The 17,645-nt window shown below is 41.0% G+C and overlaps 1 protein-coding gene across 1 annotated transcript in view; it reads right to left on the bottom strand.

Annotated features, from left to right (window-relative positions):
• Positions 1 to 4,947, bottom strand: part of nos1 (nitric oxide synthase 1 (neuronal)) — a 44,458-nt gene extending 39,511 nt beyond the window's left edge. The window contains exons 1-2 of the mRNA XM_069682412.1: positions 4,802 to 4,947; positions 1,299 to 2,091 (exon numbers count right to left, since the gene is read on the bottom strand). Of these exons, the coding sequence (XP_069538513.1) occupies positions 1,299 to 2,020 (722 nt within the window). The 5' untranslated portion in view covers positions 2,021 to 2,091; positions 4,802 to 4,947. The remainder of the gene's footprint in view (positions 1 to 1,298; positions 2,092 to 4,801) is intronic.
• Between the last annotated feature and the right edge of the window lie 12,698 nt (positions 4,948 to 17,645).

The following is a 17,645-nucleotide window of genomic DNA, read 5'->3' as shown; positions in this document are numbered from 1 at the left end:
TAATCTGCCATTTTATTCCAGTCAAATTGTACCTTAGAAATAATGTGATATATCATTGAACAGAAAGACTCGAAAAGGATAGTGGCTATTATCTTCCTAATAACCTTCCTCCATGTAGAGCTCTTTTAAAAATTAAGTTAACCGACACCTGACGCTAAACAAACGTCAGCATGTTTTTTAGCATGACTTCACCGTTCATGTGTTTAGTATTTTTCTAAGCACGTTTCCTTTGAACACAGTGAATCACTCAAAGTGTATTTATGAAAAAGAGGCGGATGTGCATGGATTGGTCAAGAATGAGATATTGACTCATGGAGCTTGTAGGAGTAGAACAGCAGATAACTGAGACGCCAATATCAACAGTACACTGTGCAGACCATTTAGACAGAGACTGTGAGACTGAGATGAGGTCTCATTTAGAGTCAGTCTAGGGTAAACACCGAGTCTTCCTTACTGTATACTACAAATGGAGACATGTTGAATGTATAGCTTCATGACTAAAGCTGCCTCCGTGAACAAGAACGACTGAAAGACGTTTCACTCTTTTGCAAGCTGATGATAAAACCTTCTAATAACAAGTATGTGACAAGCTTTGTGTGGCAGGATGCTAATTGGGGTCTTGTTATCAATGTCACACTAATATGGGATCGGACATCAATACCAATTAAGCAAAAGCAACCGTCTATCCTAAAATATTTTTGTGTAAAGTGTAGCAAAATAAGCAGATTGCAATGACATTCTGATACAGATTTAGTAAGCAATCTCAGGCCAAGGATGCAACTAAACACCTGATCCAAGACAGAAGTTAGATTTTAAGTATGAATTACTTAAGGCTAGCCTACATTGTTTAATCAAAGGCCCAGTTTGAAGTTTAAATTAACCTACAGAGAGCAGTTCCACTGAAGAATAGCTACCAAACTGGTGATGACGAATATTGTGAGCAATATCATCTTAATTGAGGTTGGCTAGAGGCCAGCGTGCAGACAGTAATTACATGGCGCTGTACTCTGAGTCATATTAGATCAATGAGAGCCTGTCTGTAGCAGCTAATACAACACAGCTGGGTCAGGTAGTTTGGGGACTGCACGGTGACAAAGTGCGAAAGGAGACTTTATTTTAATAAGAGGACCAGGTGTAGGCTCTTATTTCAGCTAATAACACACTTGTTGAAGCGTCCTTGACCTCAATCTTGATTCTAATTCTACCTGGGCTCTAACTCCAGTCTGCACTGAGGAGGGAACAAGCACGAAGACACTTTAACGAAGGGATCAATAAGGTAGCATCGCTTCACAAATTACCAGGCCACTTGAATCTGGGCGTCTCTTCTCCCAGCATTCCTCTGGCCCTCTCCATTGATCTCCTTTTTGCTGTTTTTGATGAGGCGCAGCACTGGTTCGATCTCCTTCAGCAGCTCGTTGTTCTCCTCCAGCCCGTTGCACAGGAGGGCCCCACGACCCCCGTCCCTCATCAGCAGGGGGTCCTGGGCCTGCACGCCTCCTCTCTGCAGGAGGGACTGGGTGATGGACGGAGAGGACAGGTTCTCGATGGCCCTGAGCTGGGGCTCCTTGTTGACCTGCTGTTGCTGCCCTGGGCTGAACGGGCTGAGCGGGGAGCAGTGCTCATAGGACTTTGAGGGCGGGAAGGCGGGACGCGTGACCCTTACGGTGCGTTGGCGCCCGTCTCCTGAAAGGGTGGTCTCCAGGTGGGTGGTGAAGCCTTCAGGCCCGCGGAGAATCAGCACGGCGTGACTCTCAGGTGACACGTTCTTCAGCGTCTCTAGAGCCCTCTCATAAGACAGGTCCACCAGGGGCTTGTTGTTGACTGCCAAGACTATGTCGCCCACCTGCACCAGGCCGCACTCCTCTGCTGCGCCGCCACGGATGAGGTCAGACACGATGACAGGCGGCTTGGACACCCTCTGCTTCACCAGGAAGCCCAGACCGCCAACCTTCCTCTTGAAAAGACGGACGGAGATGATGTTGGGCTGCAGCTGGCACACCGTCGGCTCCGACTCCTGCATGGTGCCTGTGTGTGTGTGCAATTGTTTCTGTGTGCTGGCGTGTGAGTGTTTATGTGTCCCCAGGGATGTTTCTGAAAAGCAACAGAAGGAGAAGGGAGGAGGAGGGGAAATAGAAGTTCTATTAGTTTTAGAGGAAATTACCTTGACTGCATCATTTGTTTACAGTGTGTTGATTTAACAGAAGTCAAAGAGGGTATATGAGTCATTAAGTGTAAGTAATATTACAAAGATAATTGAGTCCTGTTGAGCAAAAGACGCAACATATCACAATGACTAAACACTCTATCAAACTGTCATTTCTTAAAGGACAATACTGGCTTAGCATGTTTTTGAGCCCCTGCTGTCTGATTTCTATATTGGTATAGAACATTTATACAAAGACAGAGTGAAATTGTGTTGTGGTATTTCCATTTTAAGCTACTTTATACATCTATTTACCAGCTCCAGGAGCAACTTTTACTGGCTCTAAAAGTACATCTTACACCTGGTTTCAGTCATGTGCAATCAGGGGCATGCTTTATATGTTTTCAGCTATTTAAGTTGGCTTTGAAAAGATAAACTTCATAAACTTTGAAAAAGACATGTTTGCCTCAGATTGTAAGGCATAAATATAAAGAACAGAAGAGCAGACACTTTGATTCTTCTTCAGAATGTTTCTTAGACCGCAATAAATTGCGCGGAAAGTAATGCCAACACTTTAGTCTTCGCTAAATCCAAACAACTCAACTCCTAATATACAAGGCATTTCACGCAAGCATATCCCTCAGCTCCTCGTGCCCAACAGTCCCCTTTGTTCCTCACTGTCTCTTCAATTGAAATTAACTTTACGAGCAAAAACAAGCGCTCCTCCGGTCCCGTTTGCCAGACGTGTTTTGCCTCCTTTGATGCATATTAGCTGTCATTTGAAACCATTTCATCTGGCCGCGTAGGTGGCTTCGCCTTAAAAGTACAGTGTGGAAAAAAACAACACTGAAGCTCCGCGTGCTGTGCAGTCTGTATATGAGGGCAGGCACGCGGCAAACAGCACCAAGGACAGCGCTCTGCCTGCTCCCTGTTTTTGCACTCCACGTTCTGTTCTATCTGCTCCTCGGCAAAAGTTCACAAAGCTGCTGTTTACTTCAACACTTTCCAACAGCCATAAATCAGAAGAAATGTCCTTCAATGTTTACTTGCTCCGATGTAAAACCAACTTAAGCCCAACAAGCAGGGCGCTGACTGAGTCACACGGTAATATTGATATAGCCTTGTGTTGGCCACAAGTATAAAAGTCCACTAGTTCAACATCCACTGATACTTTGCATAACCAGTGAAATCACACATTCATGGGGTCAGGTCCTCGGCGCGTGGCTTTAGGATAAAGTGGCGCGCGGTCATAAATATTGACTAAACTGTCCCCGGGCACAGGAATAACTTAAAATAGACGGGCCCTTTAATCCTCACTCTTTGTAGCTGCACCCTACTAAGATAAGAAATTACCAATAACGGGTGTGAATATTGATGGGAATGTGCTCTGAATATGAATTCACGATTGAAATCTTTTTTTGAGAATTTGATTAATGGGTTGGGATGATTCTCTGCCCTGCTGTTAAAAACGATGTTAGCTAAAGCATGCATATATGACTTGTTATAGACTAGCATTCCGAACCCTATTCAGAGCTAAATGAGCGTGTCATACAGGCATTTTATTAAGAAACCTCAAAAATATACCTACATTAACACATTTCTGTCAGTTTGTTCTCAAGTGCATCTTTATACAGTAGTTATTCAGAAGCTTCCTGTTAGCTGTTCATCAATTAGCAATAATTCCTGGTTTGCTTCTTAATCGTTCCTGGCTGAGTACTGAGGGTTCCTCTAACTGGTTTTTGGTGTTCCCACTGTTTCTGCACAGAACTTGAGTTGTTTTTTTGTACTAGCGACTTGAACTTTTGTTGCTGTCTGTAAAACAACCACAGCTGGGTTGTAAACCAGAAACAGTGGGGACCCATTCGAGTCCCATTAGTTATTTTTGTGCCCGTACCCTTAACAGTGGCCCTGTGACTGCCTTCAATAAAATGGGCGTCAATTGACTGAGATCTGAGACTAGACTGTGACGTGGGTATGGTTATTTATTCTCTTAGGTACAACTCCAGCAGCCATAAACGTCTTGGAGAACAGGTTTTAAACCTCCAGTAAGGCAATAGAAAATGAAACCTGATGGTGAAACAGTTCGACAATAATTCCCTTACTGTGAACAGCACAACAATCTATTTCTCTCTTTCTGCCTATTTATGTAGTCAAGAAGTCCAAACTCAGCCTATAACATATAGCCTATATAACGGCAGTGTTTCTATGAAAAAAAGGGGGGAAAAAAGAAAAGGTACATTTATTACAAAATGCAAAAAAGAATGGCATTATTCAATTATCTTACAAAAACAATGTCAAATGACATGCAAGGACAAGTAATTAAATGTTAAAAGTTTGCATTCTTCTAATTTCTAAAATGCAGAAATGCACAAGATGTTCCGGATCATGAATTTTAACGATCATTTCCAAAGCAACAAGTTCTGGCAACACTTTTTTTTTGCCAAACAAAAATAACAACTCCTATATTACGTGCGAAAAAGACCTCATGAATGCCTGCTGCCTTAGCCAAAGGTTTGCACATTAGTTCAGAAGCGCTCCATCTATTCTCTATAATAGCTCTTGCGCACCCTCATCAAGCAGGGGAATGCGCAGCCTAATTTTTCACAAAGGACAAGAAATAAAAGGAGAAACTGTGAACTTAAACGTACAACAACTCACCCCTGAGAACAAGGTCGCTGTCACAACGACCTGCTGCAGTGAACTTTGGGATAAAACTCCTGCGCTTCCTCAGCAGCGGCTGCACAAGTCTTTCATCCAAAAAAAAACCGTCTCCAAGTCACAGCGACGCGCTCTGCCTCTCTAGAGACGAGGCATGCTTGTGCCTCTCCGCGCACCGGGGCGCTTTATAAATACAGAGCAACGGGAGACACAGTGACGAGCTGTGAGAGAGCCGTGCGCGGGCATTTAAATCAACTGTGGGTGGGTTTAGTTATGTCGGCTATCGTCATCACTCAGCATGCAAGAGCCGAGTCTCCTCACATCCACTCCTCCCAGCTCCTACTGTAGGCCTTCAGAGGGAGGCAGGGACGAGGCAAGGCGGTGCTGCTGCAACACGGACACTTTTGATTATGATTTACACTTTATATTATAAAATATGTTTATGTAGGAAAAAGTAAATAAACACAAAAGGCAAACTAAAAGAGGTCATAAGTTACTTACGGGAAATATTGCGTAATTAAAAAGTTTCATTTATCAATTTAATAGCTCACTTGGAATATGCGGCAATTAAGAAAGACCTGTTTCATTCAGTAACATTGAATTGTGATGGGGCAGCTATCTGGGGCTGGTGATTTATGACACAACATTAACACAGAATATTATTACAGAAAAACTAGATTCAGTTATGCCGGGTATATAGTTAAAATACACGTCAAGAATTGCCAACGCAAGCACAATTAACTCCGTGCATTACTGCTCGACAAAACAAAAGCAGTGAGCAAAACCGACTGTAGCAGTTGTTTTACAGCCTCACACAACTAATCTGCTAGCTAGAAGTTGTTTGCTAACTGTAGCTAATGTTAGCCGGAAGTACAACGCGTGACTGAAGAAGCTTACAACGCTAACTTCCAATATTAATAAGCTCGTTCATACAGTCGTCTTCTTCGTACTCCTCATCACGCCATTTACCCCCCCATTAGTTGCAGACACAGACTAGTCAACGGTTGATGTGTCAACCACGTTAGCATCCTCATTGCTGGAATTAGCAGGCTGTGATCCTCATCACTGAAATCCACTCTCCTTAGTGTCTTAGCTGTAACAAAAGTAAAGCGATCCATAAACAGCTAATTATCTTAAACACAATAGAAATCACGAACGTATTCTATTTTACTGAATAAATTCGACGCTTGTAGTAACTGTTAGCGCAGAAACAGAGTAACGTTTGTGTTGTCCCACAAATGCAATCAGACGTTCAACGATTAGAACCGACCAATCACAGTGCACACGCAAAGTTCAACGGCCATCTTCACTCGCGTCACTGGGACGTCATTACGTAAATGAAAAATATGATTATATCGTTTAGTTTATATGATTAAATATTGGCCAGATCGATGTCGATGTGTTTATGACATATATTTTTCCATACTTTTTTTCCTATCAAAATTCCTTATGGAGGGTCTTAGGAGGGGGCTCGGCCTTCTCAGGCTGCTAGCCCCACCTCCCGCCGCCATTTTTCCCAACGTTTTTCTACCAGTTCGTTTGGAATCCTATGGAGTCGGCTATGTATTGTACAAGATGTATTAACAAAGTGGTCAGTGGTGGAGCTTTTGTATGGCCTTTTAGACTTAGACTTAGACTTAGACTTAGACTCAACTTTATTGATCCCTTTGGGATGACTCCCTCTGGGAAATTCAGTCTCCAGCAGCTTATACAGTACAATACAATAGGAAAGAATCAGCACACAGAGGGTAAAAAATAAAGATCAAAATATATATATCTATCGATATATATATATATATATAAAAAAGTACAAAATTAGATAACAAAATATATAAAATATACACTCTTAGAAAATATACAAGTAAACAGTGGGTAATTGACCTGGTATTTAGTTCGATTAAACTAAATTAGGTTATTGCACTGTGGTGAGAGATTATTGCACATTGACAGATTTTTATTGCACATATGACCCTTTGAGAAATAAATAAATATTACTATTGAATAAAAGAAGATAACTACTATTAACTTTGTGAGGTGAATTAGTGGCTACCGCTGTTGAGAGAGTCTGTCCCTGTTACCTCCTCCCCCTGAGTGAGGAGTTGTACAGCCTGATGGCATGAGGGACAAAGGAGTTCTTCAGTCGGTTAGTCCTGCACTTTGGAAGGAGCAGTCTCTCACTGAACAGGCTCCTCTGATTCAGAGGAACCAGAGGAGGGAGTCATGAAGCAAATCAGGTTTTCCAAAGGAAAGGAATGCTAAGCATGAAGATAAATAAGCATCAGACAATGCAGAGAGGCTGAACATTCAACAAACTGCTGCAGCCTTTTTACAGAATTAACTATTTCTTATTTAACCTTAATTTTTGCCAAAGATTTAAACCCTAAATACAGATTAAAGTCTAATAAATAAAACCAATAGCCGTAAAAGAAGCATTCACTAAGAGTTTATTTTTACAAGGTTGTTGAATTATGACTGGAGTGATCCCCTTTATGCAGGGAACTTCAAATAGAAGGGAAGTACTTCTCTCGCGCACAGTGCAGTCAAAAAAGAGAGAATGGAAAATGACTTAGAAGTTATGAATGAAACTGAAGCAGTGACAGTGACAGAGAAAATGTGATCACTAAGGGATTTCAAGTCCATGTTGGTTCGGCTTTTGCAAAGAACCAGAAGCATTAAGTATGTGGTTATTTTATTTATCATATCTGGAGGTCAAAATGGCATTTGTCTAAAAGAAGCAACAGGTTACCTTGTAATATAAATTATGATAGAGATCAGCAACTCCAGCAACGTGTGTTTCACCACTGATTAATTGTTGTTAGTCTAAAACCATGTCATGCTTTTGTACACAGATTAGACCATACAACCGGCCTAATCTGCGAGGCCACAGATAATCACAGCCATGATGATATTCAGTACAACATCAAAACCTCGAGTGTCATATTGCTTTTGTACAACAGTGAAACAAGCAGCAAATAGTAGTTAACAGTAATAATCAATGACAGATTGTTTTGGGCTTCATTAACTCAACTAGTTCCACAACTTTACTGAAACTGGACTGTTGTTGCCAAGCAACCCAAACATTCAGATCATCATTCATCATCACAGATTCATCAGAACACCTGACTGAGGCAGAGTGATACACAGAGTGAAAAGTCCCAGTGATGTTGTTCTCTATATCATATTTATATCTCTTATCCAATCAGATTACTTGGTCAGAACTAAATGTTGTATAATACACATTGCAACACTTGCGAAAGCTATAAAGTGTCATAATATAATTTTGTCAATTTAATTTAATGACTGTTGTTTTCATATTCTTTACTTTATTTCTTATTTTTCTCCTCATCATGTCATCACATTTCAGTTGTAAGTGCAGGATTTGTTTCCAGTCCAAGACAAATTAAAAAAATGTCTGTAATTACCTTCATCATTTGGTCATAACATACTGATGGCATATTCAAATGGTTTCATTGTTACCATTTTTGAAGGTACCATTCTCAGTTTGATTAGTAATGACCAATCCAAAGATAATTATAGTTTATTCAACAAATGGTTTCAAGCTCAAACTCCAAGTGCAAATCTGGTAACCCCCTCTCAACTATGATTTTAGTTATCAAACTGATGTACTTCTCATTAAAGTCAAGTTGCTTTCCAAATGTAGTGCAGAATTTAACACAATTTCTATTAAAATCCATTCATCTTTTTCTGACATCCACTGTTTTTGTAAAAGTTAGGAGCTGGTGGAGCTAGTTGTCCAGATGCCATCGTCACTGTAGTCAGATGTCTTCAACTATTAAGAAGAAGAGTTTACCCATCAACGTTTAACCCTGGAAAACCCTGCAGATGCTTCGTGGAGGAAGGTAACAGTCTGCTTGTCAATCCACACACATCCAATGGTTTTGTCCACCACTCATTTTGTCTCCACAAAATCAGCCACATGTTTCATATGGTGCATGGTTTATTATAACTCTAACATGGTACATTGCACTTTTGCATGCTTTTCATTGATAAACCCTCTCAGACAAGCATAGGAATCTTTTTGCAATATTTTTCTTCAGCAACTTTAAACCAAATATTTCACCAATTTTTTAATTAAAACTGGTGAATGAAAATGCGTTTAATAAGAGAGAGGGGGGGATTGTGTGTCATGCTTAAGAGCACTAATTTAGGCGCTTTTCAGCCCATTAAAACAGATATGAGGAATTTTCATTTTGTGCCATTTTGGTGTCCCTGTGGAGGAAGTGGTACATCTTATCTCTTGGCTGATTGTCTCCTGTCCATGTATGCATGGTAATCTGTAGATAAAAATATCCTCCTGCTTTCTTTTAACTGGCTAATGTACTACTCACCATTAAACTTGGTGTCGGTCTGCATTCTTTAGATGGCAAAAGGCCTCAAAAATAAAACTGATGCTCTGTTTTGCTTTTGTAAACGATATAGAGGCATCAGTCCGCGATCGATCCAACCTCTATTCACCAAACGAGCATTTTAAAAGTTGTTTTCTTCTCCTCTCGAGGACAGACCTGACAAAGCTTGCATTTTTACAAATCTGCATCATGACGTTGTAATTTCGCCAAACTTAAAGATATAATCCCAAAGTTTTGTTCTATTGGGCGGCACCTTGTGGCAATAAAAGGCAATTGCGGCCGCATACGTCCCAGATATCCAGACATCCACGGTTGGCTCCGGCTGTAACTCCTGATTTTCCTTCGCTTTCCTTTTTAGACTGTTTGCCTTCATCTGAGCGTCGACTTTGTTTCTTTTTCTTTGGATTTTCACTTATTGTTGAAGTTGTATCTGTAGTCATCCATCTTTTCTTTGTTTGTTCAGCCATAGTAGATTGCTGTTTCCTCGCAACGCTTGCAGAGACCAGAAAAGCAGCTGCTTAGCTCCGCCTACCCTCTCTGGCAGACCAACCACTGCTGGCTGATCGCCACAGACACCCAGTCTGTAATACTGCAAATGCAAAGGCTTTCATCAGTGGGCCATTGGCTCAATCACCATTGTGTTACCTCATTTGGCGAAAGTTATGACTTAACAGACATTTAATTAAATGAAAATCTTTGAGATTACATATTTAAGATGTTAAGTGAATAACAAGTAAATCAGAAGAAAATTGCTTTCTTTTTCAGGTTCATACCGCTGTAGTAAGCCTAAGTGCAGCCTCTGTGTAACTTTCTATTTACAGTAATACTGAGACTCACCACAAACAGATGAACGGGCGCTCCTCAGGGGATTTAATGAACCAAGATATGATATGATATGTGTTTATTTTGCAGAAATATCTGGAGGGGCACATTTTTTGCTCTGAACACACTGTCACATCTCAAGTTGCTAATTGGATTGTAAACAATGCAACTCACTGAAAAGGAAGTCTTGGGTGGAAGTGGTTTATCTGCAGGCTACACTAGAAATATAGTGAAGTTGGCCATCATTCCTAGATGTATATATATTTGACCCTCTTTGCTCCTTCTTTCCCAACACAGATGAAATGATAACTCACCTGTTTTGGGACTTTACATTTAGTCAGACCTTCTGGACTGATGACTTAAATTGTTTTTAAACATAAAAATTCGATATTCAACTCAAATTGAAAATTGATTTTGTGTACTTTCTGTGGTCTTCCTCCAGCTTACAGTGCCTTGTTTTTACTGTTGTTATAAGTACGACAAAGGTCCTGTAACATTCGGCCTGCTGCTGCTGACTTGTTGATAATAGTAGAGATTATTTACCCACTCGCCTACTAGGTGCAGTTGCCCTATTCTGAATAATTCTTATAGTTGTGATAACAACCGATAATGTTCCATTTAAAGGTCTGATAACATCCGAAACAGCTCACACATGTAGCTGCTCATGGACGCACTTTGTGAATCAACCACACGACCTTCCTCTTCCTGTCCACCTTGTTTAACCGTCCCTCTTGACGTAATCATTTAGCATGTAAATGCAGCTCCCTCTGCTCTTCAACTCTCCATCACTGAGTCTTCCCCCGCTTTGGTAAAACAAAAGAGATAACAAATGATGTCAGTCCAGACATTACAGCGGCACTTCTCTGCATGTGACCGCTGACTGAGCCTTTTTTCTCAGCAGTTCTTAAAGTTCTCCCCAGAATAGAAGAAAAATAATTACCTCCATTTATCATAACGGGCTGGAAGTGGAGTCCTACATCGTGTTTCCTCTCCTCTTATCTCGAGATGACGCACAGACATTCAGGTAGTTAGATATGGAGCCCGCTAGCACAACTGAATTAAAGTTATTTAGCTGTACGGAGGGAAATAACCTGGTAGAGTTCAAAGAGCGTGTGTGGTATTTCATGCATGATCAGGGAGACCAGTCTGGCCTTTGCTTTGCATCAGATATCACTTAACTCAGAGTCGAATCGAGTGCAGTTCCTGGATATCACACACACACACACACACGCGCGTACACACAAGAATATCAGGGTTTAATGAAAAAAAAGAGACGGAGAGAGATTTCCTTGAATCCACTTTAAGGATGTATCTTTAGACACACACAGGCCACACTCACACACACACTCTGTACACACATACACCCACATTCCACGGCCGGCCATGTCATTATGTCAATCACTTCCTGCTTGAGTGGTACCATCTGCCCTCTCATAAAGCCACACACCATGTGGATCATGTGTACTGTGCAAAGCCCCTGCTTAGCCCCGTTACATCGCACATCGCCCAGAGTTAAGACTCCCTGGTTAAAATGTCTTTTTATACATCTTCCCCGCTCCCTGTTTGTCCTTAGACCCTTTGTGTTTGGCTTTAATATGGACAAACACAGAGTTGTATTGTGTGCATTTGTGTGCGTGTGTGTGTTTGTGTGGCTAAAGCACACATTTTGTTTGCATGACTATTTCCTCATGCCTGCATGAATACGTGTGCCAAAGATTTTCCTCAACACACGTAATCCAGGACGATCACAGTTCACCTCTCTGAGATTCCATTGAGTCTTCACCATGTGACGTTCTGTCGGCCTGTTGAACAAACAAACAGTTCTCCACCAAATTTAGAACATTATACAGTGGAGCATTTATTCTGAGCCGCGGATTTGACTGTATTTACCTTACATTAAACAGATTACTGGCATTATCACAGCAGGCGTGCAGGCATATTTCTGAATGTATGCTGAATGTGTAGTTCAGTGACTAAAATCTGGCACGCTACAATAGGCACAGGTATGTCATGTCCTTCCTTTTCTCTGCAGTGCATTCCTAATGCATCATTTTTCTACATTTTCAAGACACCTAATTAGTCATGTTTAGGACAAGCGCTCTGTCTTTGGTTTCTATGGCAACTTTTAATTAAGTATTTCATATTTCTGCTTCATGGTGGATCCATTGAGACAATTTAACAGCACTTCTGCTCCACGTAATGAATTCAAAGAATTGTTTTTACAGCCAATACTTTCAATTATCACAGATTGATTGTGTAAAATCACTTGTGGAATCATTTGACCAACATGAGTGAGGTATGGAGTGTGATTCGTATGATTAAAAACATGCACAACAACACTCAGCTGAAACACTTGTGTGAATTGATTGCATGCAGGCTTCATGACATGATTATAGTTATTATAGTAGGATGACACTGATTAATACACCTCCTGAGCTGGTACACATTAAAGAAAACAATCATATAATTGGGTTTTCCATGCTATCAACTAAATGACGATTATTTGTTTATTTTAGGGACAACTTTCTTTTATTGTACTTTCAGATTTACAAATATGAAAGTACAAATTTAGCATCAAACTAAGACATAACTGTGTTCTTTACCTAAATTTGCTCTGTTTTCACTTTAATGTGCTGCATTCCTGCTAATATTAGAATCTTTGCATCAAACTAAGACTTAAAACAAGGTGCTTTACCTGAATTCTGTGTGTCTCCTGCAAGCAAATAATAAATATAGTTGTGTTTTTTAAGGCTGTCTTTGGGAGTTGGTTGGATAAGGTGTTACGCCATACAGCGTCCCTGTTATGCATGACTTGGCCTTCACACGCTCATCATGCTGTGCTTTGTGCTTTTTAATGAGGTTAAACAAGTTAGTTTCATGCTGTCATTGCACAATATTTATATTTGGTTATCATCACTTGCCAGCAGTTTCTGGGAACCAGTTCTTCTTCTGTTACATACCTTTGACTTCAGTTTCTCCCGACCTTCTCTGTTTTTTGCTCTTCCACTCTAAACTGCTGCTGCAAGGTAGGCGCTCATGACAAGACCTGCCAGCTCCCCTAAAAGTGAAGCCAAAACCTCTCGATCACCCCCCATGGGGGAGTGGCTGTTAGTTTCGGGATCACTTGATTTGATATGCGGTTTTCTTTGGGCGGAGCACGCATTTTAAATCTCAGTATTGCTGTCAATCATGTTTATGAAAGGTGGGAATACAAAATTGTGATCAGGATTAATATTCGATTTATTGTGCAGCCCTAGTTCCAAGAGGAAGAATCCTATTGATTTTAGAGATCTTCTATTGCCACCATGAAGTTAACATTTTGTGTTTTTAAGTTAAAAATCTAAACAGCTATTGGAAGGATCGTGTGACGCCTTGGGAATAAAAACGGGCTGCAGAAGTTGCTGGCTTAAAGGAGAAGTGTTTTTAAACCTGGGCCCTATTTGTACAAATTAGTGTAGAAATGACTCACAGGAACAAAATCGGTCCAGGACATGGCCTCCACTGTAACCACGATACAGCAGCAATTGCTGCACCATAATCCCCTGGGGCAAATGGCATCAAAGTACGTCCACTATAAGTGCTTGTTTTTGCCTCTGACAGGCTCAGATTGTTACTCCAGGTGTCCGACAACATTACGGAAATGATACTTACAAAGATCATCCTTTTTTTAAAGAGTAAGATCCTTTTTGTGTAACCAGAAACAGTGACATTTCTAGGCAAATAAATTAGATGCATGTAAATATGTTAGGTCTACTTACTTGATAGATAGTTGCCCGTTTGGTCCATGTGGTCTTGGCCGCCTCCTCCAGTTTATTTTGGGCTCATGAAAGAATGTCTGCAGCACAGCCCTGTTGATCAGAGGGAGGAAATCCTCTGACATGGTTACGCAGTGTTGTGCATCATCAAATTGAAACGCCTCATCTTCATCGTCCAAATCAGGGAAATATTCAGACATGGCTTTTGAAATATATTCCTGCTGGCAGTCCTCTTAACAAATCCTCCCTCCAACTTTAACTCACGCTTCCACCGTCCTGTTCAGGTAACATCTCAGCATCCGCGTGTTTTCAGAATGAGACCTCTCCTTGAGCGAGACTTCTGTTTCTGGTTACACAAAAAGGATTTTACTCTTTAAGAAAAGGACGATCTTTGTAGGGATCATTTAATGTAGTCGGACACCTGGAGTAACAATCTGAGCCTGTCAGAGGCAAAAACAAGCACTTTTAGTGGACGTACTTTGATCGGGTGCAGTTGCCCTGGATTATGTTGCAGCCATTGTGGCTGTATCCCGGCTATGGCGGAGGACATCTACCGGACCGTTTTTGTTCTTGTGAGTCATTCTGACACACAAATTTGTACAAATAGGGCCCAGGTTTAAAAATACTGAACTTCTCCTTTAAAACAAAGCTTGCACACCTTGAAACAATTTCTCCAAGAGAAGGTTTCTATGGTGTATGCTGTCGCCGCTGAGCTGGAGCAGGAATCTCTTGGTGTAAAGATTTTCACTTACACCCTAGCTTACGCTGAGCTGGTGCAATATCTACTGGAAGAGCAGCCATGCATCTTGGCATGAGATAAGAAATAGCCACAGGTATGAGACAGCCAGGAGGACGGCAGGAGCAGTCACACAGCTGAGGTACATAAATGCAGAGAGCCATGGCAGGCCATCAAGTCTGGAGGTCTCCCAAGTAAAGCTCTTGTTTTCTCATTGTGCTCCTTGATCTTCCTTCTCTTTTTCTCTTTGTTATTTTAATGTCTTTTGTGTTACTTTTTCATGTATAATTCAGCAATATTTACAGCATGTCAGCATAGCTTTAAGCTCCACAGTCCCTTCCTATGTCAGCTTTTCTTTTTTTTGTGAAGCACTACCAAAAGTACTTTGATGACCACAACTTAAAGGCTTTCGATGTAAACAGGAAATGTCTGTTTTGTGTCTGTAATTTTGAAATATATGTCTCCCCCTCAGTTTGTAAATGCAGGAAAATCCCTGCGTTTATTCAATTTTAATCCAGACCTGCCAGGTTTGTTGCTCGAGGCGGATATACCTCACTCTCTCTATGCTTTAGTTCTTGATGCTTTTTAATGTTAAATTTCATTAGGAACCAAAGGGACGGAGAGGACAGATGGTGTCTTTAGCTCAAGCGTTCACTCCAAACATGCTACAGGCTCAAACTGATGTAAAAGCATGATTCCTAATGCATAAATCTGACAGTAAAAGAGGATTTCTCCAAAAGAAGAAGTTAGCCCATCGGAAATTTAGGATGTTGGTTTATGAGTTGAAGGACAAAGAAGCTGTGACAATGCAAACTATTTGAATGGGCCTTTGTTTGTCCGTACATTATACTGAGTCCAGAGTCAGCTGATTATGTTCCACGGGAGATTTGGCATATTATCGCAACTCAGACAAAGTGTTAGAAAAAGCTTCCCAAAAGTGTATTGTGCAGACAAATAACCCTGTTCATCAAACACAGAGTGAACGCTTCTGCTCTAAAAACTAATCCATCAAAGCTGACAGCTTTTTCCCCCGAAGCTCAAAGAATGAAAGTGTTAAAGCTTTCTCTTACTTGCGTGATTTGATGGATAGAGAGTATGGCATGGTTTCAAATGTGGCTGTTGTGAATGCTTTGCACACAGTTTAGGTGTGTTCGTAATGATGCAAAGTATTCATTTGCATAAAGAAGAAGGTGTACTTTATTAATCCCAGAGGAGAAATTCAATTTTTTTTGTTATTAGGAAAGTGCTACACACACATAGGCCCGAAATACACACATGCACAAACAGGACTCTATAGACATGCATTATTGGAGAGATCAATGACGGTATATATAGATGGAAGACCATCTGCTCTCATTGTACCGAATTAAAGCCAAAATAGCCCCGGTGATGGGCGCAGCCATCTTGCAATAGTGATGTAATTTGGAGCCAGAATTGCACAGTAGAGATCGGCAGGTGGAGCCGCTGTAGCCGCTTCCACTAACCAAAACACACACTTAACGCTGGTGTATTTAACAGCAGAACAGCTTCTTGTGTTGGTCTGAAGTTAACGTTCACAGGTATGGAAACTTCAATGACTGTAGTGATTGTTTTAGTTACGTCTCTTCTCACCGTTCCTCCTCTTCTCTGCTAATCCGGAACAGATCGGCTGCAGGAGCCAGATTTGTCAACAGAGCTGTCAATCATCATTTTTACAGCATCAAATAACTAATTAAAAATAAACTTGTCAGAAAAATGAACACTTCAGCAGGGGGCACTTGAAATGTTTTAGCTTCACTTTTAGGTAGCTGTCATGTCATGTCATCATTTTATGGAAAATCACAGATGTGTGCATCCCTCTACGATATGTACGAGTGCAAGAGATACAAGACTAAATCTTATATGCAGATTTCCTCTAGTTTAATTTCTAAACAGACCTTTAATGAATCACTATTTCACACAGGTATTATTTGTTGTATTTGCACAATTTATTATTACTTGCAAAATACACATGCACTCTTTTCAATCCATGACTCACCTCCCAAAAGACCAAAAACTCATTTTAGTAAAACAGGGGGGAAATTCCCAGTTGGCACGAGGTCAGAGGAATTCTCTTTGACACCACCCACTCTCAGAGAGGACCTGTAATACATTTCCTCCCCAGCATGAGGAGGTAACTCACTCAGAAGTCGTCAGCTTTGCTGCTTGTGTAGCAGTGCTGGAGAACTCAAAATGAAGTGGGCAGTGCAGGCAAAATGGTGATAATCTGAGAAGGTCGGGATATATGCAAGATGAGGCCAGCACCTTCCCACCGGCTACGATGTGGAGAACTCGCTCCTTTTGATGTGATCTGAAACGTAACATCAGTGTAGATTCCCCGTGGCTCCTGGGTGAAACTGCAAATCTGTAAAGACCAGCGGGCCGGAGCGAGGCAGGAACGCAGCGCGGGCATTTCATGCAAAATCTCTCACTTGAAAAGAAAACTCCCACTCTTTGTTGGCATTGAGATCGCCTCGTAACCGATACATTGTGCACAGCCAAAAGGGTCAGCGCTGCCGAGGCAAAGACAAAGAGTTGAAAAGAGCCGAGGGCAACACTGCGCATGGAAAATGTACACTTTGCCAAGGTCATCGCGCAAAATGGTTATGAACACAGATGAGCTGCACTTTCTATCTTGTTTCTCAGCTTCACTCTGTTGAGGATGATAACTGTAGCTCGTGTGGTATCAGCCCCAAAACGCTGGTGGGTGGTGTGCAAGAGCTTGCAGTGATTTAGAAGTGGGAAGTCTTTTATCCAAACCATATCATGACATTATTGGATATCATACGCAGTGTAAGTCTAAATCTGTATCACAGCTTTATGATTCCGAAACTTTCCGTCATTTAATTTTTTATTAATAAAAAGGCTACGACTACTTCTGTTATGTATTTCTCTCTGCTGCGTGCGCTTTGTCTTACTTACAACCAAAACCGACAGTTTATAGCGCTAAACGTAGGAGGAAATTTAGAGAATTTGTTTTTAGAGAAAAATGAACAGAAAATATTCAGCCTCATCACACTTTCTTAGACTCGAGCATGTGACACATGACACAATCTCTGGCACAGATGTGATTCAATTTGTAATCAACAGGTGAATCCCACCTGACACACTTTCACACACTATTTTCACATGTGGTTCTTCTCTAT

Source organism: Semicossyphus pulcher, unplaced genomic scaffold (genome assembly GCF_022749685.1).
Source record: "Semicossyphus pulcher isolate SPU_LCO1_2020_fin unplaced genomic scaffold, fSemPul1.0.p SCAF_6, whole genome shotgun sequence".
NCBI lineage: Eukaryota > Metazoa > Chordata > Actinopteri > Labriformes > Labridae > Semicossyphus > Semicossyphus pulcher.
The sequence above is the reverse complement of the archived record's forward strand: the minus strand, read 5'-3'. Positions and strand labels throughout refer to the sequence as shown.